Source organism: Erythrolamprus reginae, chromosome 1, assembly GCF_031021105.1.
Source record: "Erythrolamprus reginae isolate rEryReg1 chromosome 1, rEryReg1.hap1, whole genome shotgun sequence".
NCBI classification, from domain to species: domain Eukaryota; kingdom Metazoa; phylum Chordata; class Lepidosauria; order Squamata; family Dipsadidae; genus Erythrolamprus; species Erythrolamprus reginae.
This window is the reverse complement of record NC_091950.1, coordinates 145,337,493-145,352,564: the sequence shown is the minus strand read 5'-3', so window position 1 is coordinate 145,352,564 and position 15,072 is coordinate 145,337,493. Positions and strand designations below refer to the sequence as shown.

Sequence of the window (15,072 nt, the reverse complement as noted above, 5' to 3'; positions counted from 1 at the left end):
CCCTCCCTCCCTTCACTCATTCCTCTCTTACTCTCCCCTTTCATAAGTTTCCTTGCTTCCTTCCTCTGTTCCTGTCCCTTCCCTCTTTCCTTCCTTCCTTCCCACCCTCCGTCCATTCATTCACCCATTCATCTCTTGATCGCTTAAAGCCGGTCCCTGGTGCAAAAAGGGTTGGGGACCTCTGTCCTACAGGATTGGGTGGCAGAGAAGTTGAACATATGTAAATTTAAAAGTTTAAGAAAGTTTACAAGTTAAGTGAAAGAAACTTCATTATTCATTTATATGTACATGTACATTTCTTCATTAAAAACATGTCTTTCTGCATAATTTAGACTAACTTTGTGAGTTTTTTGAGGGCTGGAACCAATTAAAATTATTTACATTAATTCCTATGGGGAAAAGTCGTTCGAGATAAGAGCTGCTCGACTTAAGAGCCCAGGTCCGGAACGAATTAAACTCGTATCTCGAGGTACCACTGTATTCTCTTCAATATAGAATATAATAGAGATGCATCCATGGACCTAAAATAGTGTTAAAGAAAATTAACTGAAAGGGTCTTAGTTAGTGATGGGTGAGCTGAACCCGCACAATTCGGGTCCATACCGAATTTTGCAGTGTTCGGTATGCTGAACCCGAACCCGAAATTTTTTCAAACTTCAGGCAAAGTTTGGGGTTGTGTTCGGCATTCAGAGCTTTGACGTCACCGGCAGGTTGCTAAGGATGCCAAGGTGATCACTTCCTGGATTCCATGGAATCCAGGAAGTGATCACCTTGGCGTCCTTAGCAACCTGCCGGTGACGTCAAAACTCCGCCCCCAGAATCTCTTTGTGGGAGGGATTCCCCGTTTGGGTTCGAGTTTGGGTTCGGTTCGGGTTCGGCCGAATTTTGCGTAAAGTTCGTCCGAACTTGCCGAACCCAAACACTGTTGGGTTTGCCCATCACTAGTCTTAGTTCTTAGTATACCTATTATTCCCTTTTAACAGAAGTAGTGAACATTAGCACTTATGCACAGAAAAGGTGTAGGATTTAATAGCCAGCAAAAGAGAATGTCTGACTATTTTCTTCTCTCTTTCTAGCTGGAGAAATATCGCCAAGTGCATTTCTTGAACAGCCAGACGTAAGACAATCCAAAATTGAGGCCTTGACTAGGAAATCTGAAGACCAGCAAGATGCTACCTTGGATGAACACAAAATCCATGAAATTCCTCTTGAAGATGAAAGCAGCCAGACTGCGAGTTTTGGGAGGGAGTCTATCAGAAATCAGGACAAATTCGAGGACTGGACCAGACAACAAGGTGGCATGCAGAGTAGCTGTTCAGGATGTCACAATATGGGGCAACCACAAAACCCCCGAGATTCTCACTGTGGATCAGGGGAAGGCAGAAGCTCAGGGCAAGGTGGAAGAAGTCAAGAAAGCAGGCAATCTCAGGAAAACCCAAGTGGGAACACACAGAGCTCCTCGTCAGGGAGATCCAGTCAAAACGTCCCCACCCCCTGGGGCAGTTGCGGCGAATCCCATGACTCACAAAGGTAAAACAAAATATGGTGTGGAGGAAAACAGGTTAGGGGAGATCCCTCCAGTTTACTAGACTGTATTTTCTGTTGAGCTCAATTTGTGTGATAGTCCATTGATAAAACAGAAGAATCAGGTGAGCGTATGGCACGATAGTACATCATACTAGAGAGATCGCCTTCTGCCGCACAAATCCCAGCGACCAGTTAGGTCCCACAGAGTTTATTTATTTATTTTATTTTATTTATTTATTAAATTTGTATGCCGCCCCTCTCTGTAGACTCGGAGCGGCTCACAACAGTAATAGGGGGAAAAAAACAATGTACAATACAAATCTAATAATTAAAACTAAAAAACCCCATAATTTAAGAAAACATACACACAACATACCATACATAAACAGTATGGGCCTGGGGAAGTTATCTCAGTTCCCCCATGCCTGACGGCAGAGGTGGGTTTTAAGGAGCTTACGAAAGGCCAGGAGGATGGGGGCAATTCTAATCTCAGGGGGGAGCTGGTTCCAAAGGGTCGGGGCCGCCACAGAGAAGGCCCTTCCCCTGGGCCCTGCCAAATGACATTGTTTAGTCAACGGGACCCAGAGAAGGCCAACTCTGTGGGACCTAATCAGTAGCTGGGATTCGTGTTGGCCTTCTCCAGGTCCCATCGATGAAACAATGTCATCTGGCGGGACCCGGGGAAGAGCCTTCTCTGTGGTGGCCCCGACCCTCTGGAATCAACTCTCCCCGGAGATTAGGATTGCCCTCACCCTCCTTGCCTTTCACAAACTCCTTAAAACACATCTCTGTCGTCAGGCATGGGGAAATTGATTCCCCTGGGCCGTTCCCGCTACACGTATGGTTTGTATGAGACGTATCATTGTTTTTTATATTAAGGGGTTTAAATTCTTTTAACTATTGGATTTGTACTGTTTTTATTGTTGTGAACTGCCCCGAGTCTTCGGAGAGGGCCAGCATACAAATCTAATAAATAAATATACAGAGATGGATCTGAAGCACATTTACCTGAGTCTAGGGATTTACAGTGAGAACGTTATACACACATCATACTAGGCTGGAAATATTCCTTAATAACAATAGCATTTAGACTTATATACCACTTCACAGTGCTTCACAGCCCTCTCTAAGCGGTTTACAGTGAGTAAGCATACAATCTGGGTCCTCACTTTACTGATCTTGAAAGGATGGACGGCTGAGTCAACCTTGAGCCTACTGAGATTCGATCTGCTGGTGATTAGCAGAAGTAGTTTGCAGGACTGCACTCTAACCATTGAGCCACCGAGGCTCTTCTAAAAACCTTTGCAGCAGAGTTCATATAGGATGTTACATCAAAACTGAACAAATCCCATTATAGGCTAACTAACATGATGTGTGAATCCAGAGAGAGCATTTAGAATTGCGCTCACAAGGGGGCAGCAGAGATGAAGAAACACACATTTTATACATTACAAAAGAAAATTAGATTTAGATCTGTCATTTAACAAACAGTTCCTGTATTTGTAATAATAACAAGACACGGATAGTCCTTGACTTATGACCACAACTGAGTCCAACATTTCCATTGCTAAGCAAAGCAGCTGTTAAGTGAGTTTTGCTCCATTTTACCAGCTTTTTGCAACACTTGTTAAGTCAATCACTGCCATTGTTGAGGGAATTGTGCAATTGTTAAGGGAATCTGGCCTCCCCCATTGAATTGGTTTGTCGGAGGCTGGCTGGAAAGGCTACAAATTGTCATCACGTGACCATGAGAGAATGCAACTGACATAAATATATGCCAGTTGTCAAGTACCAAAATTTTGATCATGTCACCATGTCACTTTTGCTGCCATAAATCAAAAGTCTGTAGAGATTTTCAGTCATCCAGTTCATGGCTGTCCCAAAGGTGCTTTTTCTGCAAGCAACTGGGACTTTCTTGTTTTTTTCTTTTGAAGATGTTTCACTTCTCAACCAAGAAGCTTCTTCAGCTCTGATAGGATAATGTGGAATGAAAAAAATTGATTATTCCTTGCAAACAGCTGATAATCTTCATCTTCTATCTGCACCAGTGAAGGACTGCAAAAATGTCTCTTGCCACACTGTGGGCGTGGCTTGTTTTGTGGGTGAGGCTTGCTGGCCATGCGGCTAGGTGGGAGTGGCTTGACGATCATGTGACTGGAGGGGTTGGCTTAAAGGTCATGTGACTGGCTTAAAGGTGGCCAATTTGATGTCACGTCAAGGGTTTGGGTTAGGCTGCCTGGCCTCTCCTCACCTCAAAGAGATACAATTTCCCTATTACTGAACATCCAATATAAACTATTTAATTCAATGTATATATGCCATATATACTACCACAGGCACACACAAAAATACATTATCTAATATATAAAGTGTATGTACACATGCACGTACAGCTCTTCTAAAGTAATACACATTCAACCTCATTTACTGCGATAGGAAAAATATACCCAGACCCCAGAAGGGAAAAAAAGAAGAAAAACCAATTTTTTTCCTACTGGTTCTACGTACCTGACCCAACCCGTATAGCCCATCACTGTACCCTCTAAGTGGATGCAGATTAGCAACTATCTTCAAGGAATGTAAATCCTTCCATCCCCCATTATCCTGTCAGAGCTGAAGAAGTTTCTTGGATGAGAAGTGAAACGTCTTCGAAAGAAAAAAACAATAAAATCCTGTGGCCTCCTGAAAAAGCACCTTTGGGAGGCCATAAATCGCTTTTCCCACTTTGAATAGTCACTGAATAAATACTTGCAAACTGAGGATTACTTGCAGTGGTGGGCTACGAGCCGGAATGTTTAATTGCGCTCGCCGTGGCGGCTCGTAAGTTCTTGCGGGACCAGTGCGATTTTGCTGCTGCACCTGTGGAGGTAGAAAAATCACGTAGGAGCTGCAGGTGCACCCATGTTTCGGCATGTGCTGAAGCAAAAACCCTCATTGAAACACGGGAGCACTTGCAGTTTCGTGCACAGGCGCAGCAGCAAATCGCGCTGGTCCCACAAGAACTTATGCGCCGCGGCGGCAAGCGCAATTTAGCGTTCTGGCTCATAGCCCACCGCTGATTACTTGTAATAGTCCGACATTCAGCAGGGTCTGTCTTATTTCTTTCCAACATTGCTTATCTGTTGTTGGAATCCTTGCCCATCCATCCTGCCTGCTTATTGCACAGAATTGCTTTGTCAGGCAAATAAAAATAATCATGATAACCGATAAAATGAATGATAAATTATAAAAGCATCTCGCATTTAAAAAGGTCGTTGTGATGGTTGTTTATATGAACTGTTCTTCTGCATGGATTACTTCCCCTGGTGCAAAGCAAATTACTTTGTCCCCAAGCTTGGGAAATGAAGGGTGACAAATGTAACTCTAGCAAGCTTCAGGCATGTGAGTTGTACTTATTTATTATTTATTATTTATTATTTTATTTATTATTTAGATTTGTATGCCGCCCCTCTCCCCAGACTCGGAGCGGCTCACAACAAAATAAAACAATTCATAACAAATCTAAATTGTAGTTTAAAATATTTAAAAAACCCCATTTACTAAACAAATATACATACAAACATACCATTCATAAATTGTATATGCCCGGGGGAGATGTCTCAGTTCCCCCATACCTGACGACAAAGGTGGGTTTTAAGGAGCTTACGAAAGGCAAGGAGAGTAGGGGCAGTTCTAATCTCTGGGGGGAGTTGGTTCCACAGGGTCGGGGCCGCCACAGAGAAGGCTCTTCCCCTGGGGCCCGCCAACCGACATTGTTTAGTTGACGGGACCCGGAGAAGGCCCACTCTGTGGGACCTAATCGGTCGCTGGGATTCGTGCGGCAGAAGGCGGTCTCGGAGATACAGTGATCCCTCGATTAGCACGGTCTCGATTAGTGCGAAACGCTACAACACGGTTTTTCAAAAAATATTAATTAAAAAATACTCCACGGTTTTTTTGCTATACCACGGTTTTTCCCACCCGATGATGTCATACGTCATCACCAAGAGTCACTTCTCTGTCTCTTTCTCTTTCTTTCCTGTCATTCTCTGCTTCAATCATTTTCTCATTTCTCTTTTTTTCTCCCCTTTTTTCTATCATTTCTCTCTCTCTTTCTTCCTCTCTCACACTCTCTTCCTCCCTTCTCTCTCCCCCCCTCCTGCAAGTAGAGGTCGGGTGTGTTACCGGGAGCTGGAGGTGGCGTGGGGCCGGACACTAGGTGCTGGGGAGGACAAAGGAGTGAACGTAGCTACTGCCTCTCAGCTGCAGAGCCGAATGGGGGCGGAGGCAACAGCGGAGCCCGGCGCTGGGGCCATGCGAGGCTGTTCATCCAGGGGGGCGTGGACTGGCAAGTCGCCCTCCTTTCTCTCTCTTTCTCTCTCTTATACCACACCGGTAACAGGGAGAGAAAGAGAGAGAGCGGAGGGTACCTTGCCGGTCCACGCCCCCCTAGATGAGCGGCTCCACATGGCCCCAGCGCCGCCCAGGCAAAGGGGAAACCCCAAGATCGCTTGCCGCTTGCCGTATTGCAGCGAAGGAGGCGAAGCAAGGCTCCAAGCTGCAATACGGCAAGCGGCAAGCGATCTTGGGGTTTCCCCTTTGCCTGGGCGGCGGGAAGACCCAGGGAAGGTTCCTTCAGCTGCCCAACACCTGATCCGCTCCGCAGCGCGGCAGCAGCGAGGAGCCGAAGATGGGGTTTCCCCTTTGCCTGGGCAACGGGGAAACCCCATCTTCGGCTCCTCGCTGCTTCCGCGCTGCGGAACAGATCAGCTGTTGGGCGGCCGAAGGAACCTTCCCTTGGTCTTCCCCGCCGCCCACACGCAAACTCCACCATCTGTGCATGTGCGGCCATGAAAAAAATGGCGCGCATGCGCAGATGGTGTTTTTACTTCCGCACCACTATAACGCGGAAATCGATTAGCGCGGGAGGTCTTGGAACGTAACCCCCGCGCTAATCGAGGGATCACTGTATTCTGATATTCTTGTTCCAGGAAGGCTCTGAAGACATCTTTGCAGCTAGCCACTGCTCTCCTAGATGACAGCAAAGATATTTTGTAATTCTTTGTAGCCAAGGTGAAGAAACCGATGGGATTCAGCAGCCCAAATTTCACAATAGGAACTCTTGTGAAAGTAATTGTTGCGATTGTAGCAGTTGAGTTGCACCAAATTGATCTGAATCAGTTGGTTTCTATGTTGTTTCTATGTCTGCTGGTCCTTGGCCAAAATACTCCTGCAACTTTTATTTCATTAACAGAGAAGTAGCTTTGTTCAGGTGTTTAGTATCCATACTAGGGTGGGGGAAGTGCTATGGAGAATTTAAATTGATTCATAGGTAAGCAGTGGACTCATTATGGCAAATCAAGCTTTCCTTTAGAAAGGGATTTTATTTATTTATTTAGAAGATTTGTATGTCTACCTGTCTTAAAGAGACGGGGTGGAGCAGTGGTTAGAGTGCAGCACTGCAGGCTACTTCAGCTAACTGCTAGCAGTTCAAACCTTACCACCAGCTCCAAGTTGACTCAGCCTTCCATCCTTCTGAGGTGGGTCAAATGAGGAATACTGTATGCTGTAAACTGCTGTAAAGCACTATGAAGCGGTATTCAAAACAGCAATAAAATTCTATAATATAAAATGCTGCCTTTCGTAAACTCCTTAAAACCCACCTCTGCCGTCAGGCATGGGAGAACTAAAACATCTCCCCCTTGCCCATGTTGTTTTGCCGTTTGATTGATTGTGTGCTTGTTTTTTATATATATTGGGATTGTTTTATGAATTTCTTAACTTAAAATTGTAATTGGATTGGTGGGCATTGGATTTTGTCACTATGTACTGTTTTTTACTATTGTTGTGAGCCGCCCCGAGTCTGTGGAGAGGGGCGGCATATAAATCCAATAAATCTAATCTAATCTATAAAACATAATCATGAAACAATAAAATTGCCAAACAAAAGCAAAAACATTGCACCTTACACTTGGATGCTTTGCAGCCAGTTTTAATTATTTTATTCATTCATTCATTCATTCATTTATTTAATTGGATTTGTATGCCACGCCTCTCCGAGGACTCGGGGCGGCTCACAGCATATATAAAAACAGAACAGTAATATAATCCAATTAGTACTACAATATTAAAAACAATTAAAAGAGAAGATTAACCTAAAAAAAAATAACTTATTAACCAAACATTCAGCAATCATACTTAAGGCATTCAGTGGTCAGAGGAAGATCTAAGAGTCCCAAGCCTGGCGGCAAAGATGAGTTTTTAAGCTCTTTCGGAAGGCAAGGAGGGAGGGGGCAGTGTGAATCTCTGGGGGGAGTTGATTCCAGAGGGCCGGGGCTCCCACAGAGAAGGTTCTTCCCCTAGGTCCCGCTAACCGACATTGTTTGGTCGATGGGACCCTAAGGAGGCCAACTTTGTGGGACCTCACCGATCGCTGGGATTCGTGCGGCAATTACCCAATTTCATTCTACTGTGTTTCCCTGAAAATCAGACCCTGTCTTATATTTTTTTTTGAACCCTGAAATAAGTGTTTGGCATTATTGCCATGAACTAAAAAGCCCAGTTGGACTTATTATCAGGGGATGGTTTATTTTGAGGGAAACAGGGTATTCTGTTCTATTCTACTGCCTGGATTTTTTTTTTTTTAAATGTCGTGATGACCATATCTGAAGCTAAAAGAATGGAGTATTCCATAAAATAAGGGCCGCCATGGAAAAGGCACACTTTTGAAGTCCCATGAGATGACAGGATTTCAGAGGGGAAATACCTATTTGCAGTGATGGGCTCCTATCAGTACGGTCATGTACACCGAACCGGTAGAAAAAAATTGATTTTTTTTCTTTTATTCCCTTCTGGGCTCTGGTATGTTTTTCCTATTGCAGTAAATGAGGTTGAATGTGTATAATTTTAGAAGAGCTGTGTGTGTGAGAGTGTGTGTACATACACAAACAGTTTATATAGTAGATAATGTATATTTCTGTGTGCCTGTGTGTAATATGTATGTACACATATGGCATATATACATAGAATTAGATAGTATATTTTAGATGTTCAGTAATAGTAAATAGATACGGAAATTGTATCTCTTTGAGGCGAGGAGAGGCCAGGCACAGTAACCCTAACCCAAACCTTGACATGAGTGACGTCAAGTTGGCCATCTTTAAGCCAGTCGCATGACCTTTAAGCCACCCCCCGATCACATGACCGTCAAGCCACTCCCGCCTGGTCACATGCCTGGCAAGCCACACCCACAAAAAGACACACCCACAGTGTGGTAGTAAAAAATGTTGCAGCCCTTCACTGCCTATCGGATATGGTAGGACAGGCAGACACTCTTAGGGAGAGGCAGTTCTGCAAATAAACAGGCCCCATAACACGTGCGGTTTTAATGGTGGCAACACTTTGAATGTGCAAACTCTGTTATTAAAATAAAGAAAGGCAATATGATAACCCATCCAGTTCTTACAGGGCACCCTGCCTCGCAGGATCAGGATTAACATAAATGATTAAAAAAGAGTATGCCTCTTCCATCAATCTATTGATTCAATGAGTGTTTGTTTTGTCCTAGTACAAACCCCTACGCTGACCTAGTGCATTGCTTACGTGCTACCTGGCTGACCGGAAAGACGCGTCCAAAAGAGTATCGAGTCCAGCAACTGGAGGCCTTGTGCCACTTCCTGGAAGAAAGGCATGCAGACATCCAGCATGCCCTGTGTGCAGACCTACGCAAGGTGAGTGCGCCTCCCATCAAGAGCATCTGGCAGCTCAGAGGGGACTTGCAATTTTATTTATTTGTTTAATTATTTGGTTGGATTTCTATGCCGTCCTTCTCCGCAGACTCAGCGGCTTACAAAAATGAGAATAAAATACAATACAAAATACAGCAGAAGAAACCCAACCTAAAACTAATATTAAAACCTCAACGATATAAAAACCAGGCATTCACACTCATTCTAACTTAAGGTGACCAGACGTCTCATTTTGGCAGGAAAGTCCCACTTTTTAGCAATTTGTCCCGCGTTCTGCGGTGTTTTTAAAAAGTCTCAATTTTTTTCGGGTGGCCAGTTTGCAGAAGTGTGCTCACTTGCTTAGGATCCGCAGCGCCCCACCGCCATGATAATAATAATTAATAATAATTTATTAGACTTGAATAATCAAGTGGATACAGAGTTTCATAAAACTTGGCAAAAGGTTTATTGTTGGTGGAATAAAATAAATGCTTAATGATGTTGAAATTTTAATAGTAATTTTAATAATAGACGGAGAGATGGGTGCAGCCAGCCCATTAGTTAATGACCCTATTAGTGAATCATCAGACTCAGAGAAGGATCGGTGGATAGATGCCCATATGCGCAGGCTCATGGCTAGAAGGGACCAACTGCGCAGGTATAGTCGGAGGTATTTAGTAGAGTTTTAATAGTTAAATGTATCAGATATAGAATAGATTACATAAAGAAATTTTATAGAGATGTTTACTTTTCTGAATTGATCTAAATTATAATAAACTTTTCCTTTCTGTATTAAGATGACTTCAATACTGAGAGGAGCAATTGTAGCTCCTTTTTATGTTAGGTGTTATGTTTTGTCTATTTTATGTCTGCCTGTCTTGTTATGTTTTATTATTATTATTTTTAATAATATTTTTTATTGATTTTTAACAATTTAACATCACACAACATAAAACTGCGTAGTGAATTGTGCCCACCACCCCGACATACACACATTCCCCATCACCAAATTGGGGGTATTTCTTGTATAATCCCCTTAACCCAAGAGCAATATATCTGTTTACATATTATAGAGTGATTCCAATTTATTTCTTGTAGCTTGGTCTCGGATTCTGCTCGTCATATATCGTCTTACCTTGTCCCACCGTCCCATCAGCTGTCCCAACTCAGTTTCATTATCCAAATTTATCCTTTTTTCCATAATTTCAAATTGAATATGGTCCACCATGTACCTATACCAATTTTGCATTGTCCATTTTGTCGCATCCTTCCAACCCAAAACTATTACTGCCTGAGCGCTTTCTATTGCTGCTTTTTTTATTTCTCTAAATTCTCCCATTGCATTACTTTTTACTAGTACTGCCATTTCCTTAGTGATTGTCCATTGTATATTTAACATTCTATTGATATCCTCTTTCACTTTTTGCCAAAATTCCTGCACTATCGGGCATTCCCAAAACATATGAATAAACACTCCTTTATCTTGACAACCATGCCAACAATTCCCCCTAACATTCTGCTGAAAATGTGCAAATTGAATGGGAGTGAAATACCACTTATGTAATATTTTCCTTCTCATTTCCCTAATTCTTGTATTTTTAATTTTCCTTATATCTTCTACTATATTTTCCATTTCTTGTACCTCTACTAATATCTCATTTTGCCACCATTATTCAATCCATCAACCGTGTCCCCATCTGACTGCACTAGCAATTTGTATATATTAGTGGCTTGCGCCTTTATCCCCTTACTTTTTTGTCTTATTATTTTCTCTAACCCTGTCTCCTCCCTCCATAATACTTCTTTATTCTCCCTTTCATTTAGATATTTACAAATTGCATTTATTTGTAGCCACCTTCCCTTACCTAACCACCATTCTATACGATTTCTACTTGGCCTGCCATCCTTCTCGTATAACTATTCTATCTTAGTTATTCCTCTTCCCTTCAACTCTCCTATAACCCTATTTAAGTTAATTTCATTTTCTCTATTTATTACATAAAGCGATGACAGTTTAGATTTATATAATCCTATTTTCCCTTGCCATTTTTTCCAAATTTCCATAGTCCCTTTCATTGGGCCTATTAACTTACCTATATCACTCCTATTCCACTTCCTAAAAATTAATTCTCTATTGTTCATCCCGTTTATCTGTTTTTCCAATTTCGCCCATTTATTTTCACCTAATTGCAACTCTATTAACCTTTCCATTTGAAAAGCTTCCCTATACAGCTTATTTATTATTTTGGAAATAATAAAAATATTTTTAAAAAAATATTAGACTTGTTTTGTGGTTGGTTCTGGGCCATCTCCTGCAACAGGGAATTTGGACATTGGTTTATGGGAATCCTCAGGGTCACAGAGACTTGTATTATTGCCAACAGCTTCTGATAGTGAAGATTCATTGCCAAGGTCTGATGGTGGGGAAGCAGAATCAGACAGAGAGATGGGTGCAGCCAGCCCATTAGTTAATGACCCTATTAGTGAAGCATCAGACTCGGAGGAGGATCGGTGGATAGATGCCCGTATGCACAGGCTCATGGCTAGAAGGGACCAACTGCGCAGGTATTGTCGGAGATAAGGGAGAACACCTGTTGCTGAGACAATTAGGTTAATGGGGTTGATGATACATTATGGGCATTGGAGAGTGAGCATGTGGGTGTTTATTCATTTGGAGAAGGATCATTGCCAATGATATATGTTGGGTATTTGGTTGCTATTAATATTATTAGTATTAGCAGAGTTCAGCCGGCTTAACTTGCAATGGATTCAGCATGGCAAGAAATCAATTGTGTGCCTTAAAATCCCATTTGTTAGCAATGAATGATCACTCCTTCATAAAGATGAAATAAACTGCAATCTTTACTTACAATTCTGTTGATTCATGCATTTACAGAATGCAGGCATAATTGCTTATATTCCAGTACATATTAATAACTTCTGGATGCTTCCATGTGTGAGGATGTCTTCGGATTGATCTCACACATATGTCCTCAGCCGAGGACAATGTGGCATATAGGAAGATAGAAGGAGGTGGAAAGAAGCTCAGCAGAGCCAAAAAAAGGGGAAAGTGGGAGGAGTCATCTACTTTGCAGTGTCTATATAGTCTGCAGAGTACATGCCCCTTTTTGTCATCAAAAGGGGACACACTACTCAGTTAATTTGTGACCTGACCATAGAGATGTGTCTACGAGACAGTGTAAGCATGTGTTAGAGTGGTGAAATCCAACAATATATAGCTTCATTTGTAGTTGAATATGTCTGCCTGATTAAGGGTTAAGTACAGGTAATCCAACCACAACCGAGCCCCACATTTCTGTTGCTAAGTGAGACATTTGCTAAGTGAATTTTGCTCCATTTTATGACCTTTTTTGGCCACATTTGTTAAGTGAATCACTGAACAAGTTAAGTTGGTAACATGGTTGCTAAGTGAATTGGGTTTCTCCATTGACTTGGCTTGTCAGAAAGTTGCAAAAGCAGATCACATGACCTCAGGATGCTGCAAATATAATAAATATTAACCAGTTGCCAAGCATCTGAAGTTTGGCCAAGGGGATGTTGCAATGGTACTATTAAGTGTGAAAAATGCTCAAGAGTCACTTTTTTCAGTGTTGTTGTAACTTGGAATGGTCACTAAATGAACTGTTGTTAAGTCGAGTACTGCTCAGTACCATGTTCAAAATGATGGTTATGACCTATAAAGCCCTTCATGGCATCGGACCAGAATATCTCCGGGACCGCCTGCTGCCACACGAATCCCAGCGACCGATTAGGTCCCACAGAGTTGGCCTTCTCCGGCTCCCATCGACGAAACAATGCTGTCTGGCGGGACCCAGGGGAAGAGCCTTCTCTGTGGCAGCCCTGGCCCTCTGGAATCAGCTCCCCCGGGAGATTAGGATTGCCCCCACCCTCCTTGCCTTTCGCAAACTTTTGGAAACTCATCTATGTCGCCAGGCATGGAGGAATTGATATATCCTCAGCTGCCTTGACTTTATGTATGGAATGTTTGGGTTGTATGACTGCTTTTAATAGGGGTTTTTTAAAACTGTTTTTAACATTGGATTTGTATATGATGTTTTATTTGTTGTGAGTCCTCGGAGAGGGGCAGCTTACAAATCTAATAAATAATAATAATGTCCTCAAGTATTAAATCTCCTGAATCGGTTGGGATGATCTCATGACAAAGCGGTACTGTGTGGTGAGTGTGACCCAACTTTGCTCAATGAATTGCTTCATCAGTTCACCTCTTGTACTCAGTATGGACATCGCTGATGCATCTCATTTTGTCTTTCTTCTCCACAGCCCTGCTTTGAAACTGAGATCTCGGAGGTTTTGATCATCAGAAATGAACTGGCCAACGCTCTGAACAATTTACACTGCTGGATGAAGGATGAGTCTGTGAGCAAGAACCTAGTAAGTAAAACTGAAGGGGTGAAGAACAAATGGAAAGCAATGGTTTTATGTTGGATGCGGATGAAAGTCTACGAGGTATATTATTTCACCAAACAGAAGATGGGCTTTCTACTTGTGTCCTTTCAAAACAGGTGAATGCTCCATCTTGGAAGACAAATCTGAGTATTAATGTTTCCATATTCCCTACCTGTTACCCTTCCCATGGTATTTGGAAATTACCAGATCTGTAATTTAATGAACCAGGTTGATATCAGGTTATTGAAATGTGCATGTTCTGGGACAGCTTCCAAATGAGGGTCATACTTTTTCTGCCATCGGAGGAACAAGTTTCAGCTGCTTTTTAAGGATAATTTCTGCACTCCAGTTTAGATTAATTGAAGTCAGGTTGCTTTAGAACAGACTTTCCAACCTACTACTCTTCAAGTAAATCAAAGTATAACCTTCAGTTAATCCTAGTTAACAAAGTATAGTTCAGTTACCTAAAGTTATTGGTTGTTTTCCAGTCAGTATGATCCACAATATAACCAGCAATCTCATCAGTGCATAGTGCAAGAAAAGTTAAAATATTTTAACTGTTATATTTTACATGCATATCAGGCAAATGTAGGAAAATAGGACCTATGGCTTGATTTTTGAGTTCTTTACAAGCTGTTGATTCAATCCTTTAGTAGGAATAACAGTTGTCAAACATACTACATGGGGGGGGGGGGGAGAAGAGAAAAGGGGGTGTCACAAAAAACAGCAATAGCATTAGATTTAGACTTACATACCGCTTCACAGTGCTTTGCAGCCCCTCTCTTACAGAGAGGAAGCTTATTGACCCCAACAATCTGGCTCCTCATTTTATTGACCTTGGAAGGATGGAAGGCTGAGTCAAACTTGAGCCTACTGAGATTTGATCTGCGAAACTGCTGGCAGCCAGTGACCAGCAGAAGTAGCTTGCAGTACTGCAATCTAACCACTGCATCACCGAGGCCCTAACCACTGCACCACAGAGAAAAGAGAACAAATCATCCCATTTATGCTTGGATTTACCCTAACCTGAATGGTTTCTTTGGTCCTACCTATAAAGTTCCTTACAATTTTCAGATAGATTTGCCTTCAACAGAATGTTTAAAGTTCCATATTTGACATAAAGTCAATGACATTGCTCCTTCATGCCCTCAAAGCCTTGAGGAATGTGTGATAAAGGCCAAACATTTTGGCCTTTCCCCCTTAATTTTGTTATTAAATTTACATATAGTTGAGTTGCAGTTGTTTGATGGGTATGGGGAAAGTTGGAGGTTTAAAACGTTGTACTGTAATAGGATCATTCCATTCCATTAAGGCAGTCCTTCCATTCCTTAACCGTCTGCTCCAAATGTAAAAACCACACTCTTCACAATTCCTAGGACTTCTAAAATTGATCACACTCTCCCTTCCATGA

The 15,072-nt window shown here is 42.3% G+C and overlaps 1 protein-coding gene across 1 annotated transcript in view; it reads left to right on the top strand.

Annotated features, from left to right (window-relative positions):
- The window catches only part of LOC139167562 (aldehyde dehydrogenase family 3 member B1-like), a 53,422-nt gene that overhangs the window by 17,414 nt on the left and 20,936 nt on the right, over positions 1 to 15,072 (top strand). Inside the window, exons 4-6 of the mRNA XM_070752187.1 lie at positions 1,072 to 1,530; positions 9,074 to 9,236; positions 13,536 to 13,646. Coding sequence (XP_070608288.1) covers positions 1,072 to 1,530; positions 9,074 to 9,236; positions 13,536 to 13,646 — 733 coding nt within the window. The remainder of the gene's footprint in view (positions 1 to 1,071; positions 1,531 to 9,073; positions 9,237 to 13,535; positions 13,647 to 15,072) is intronic.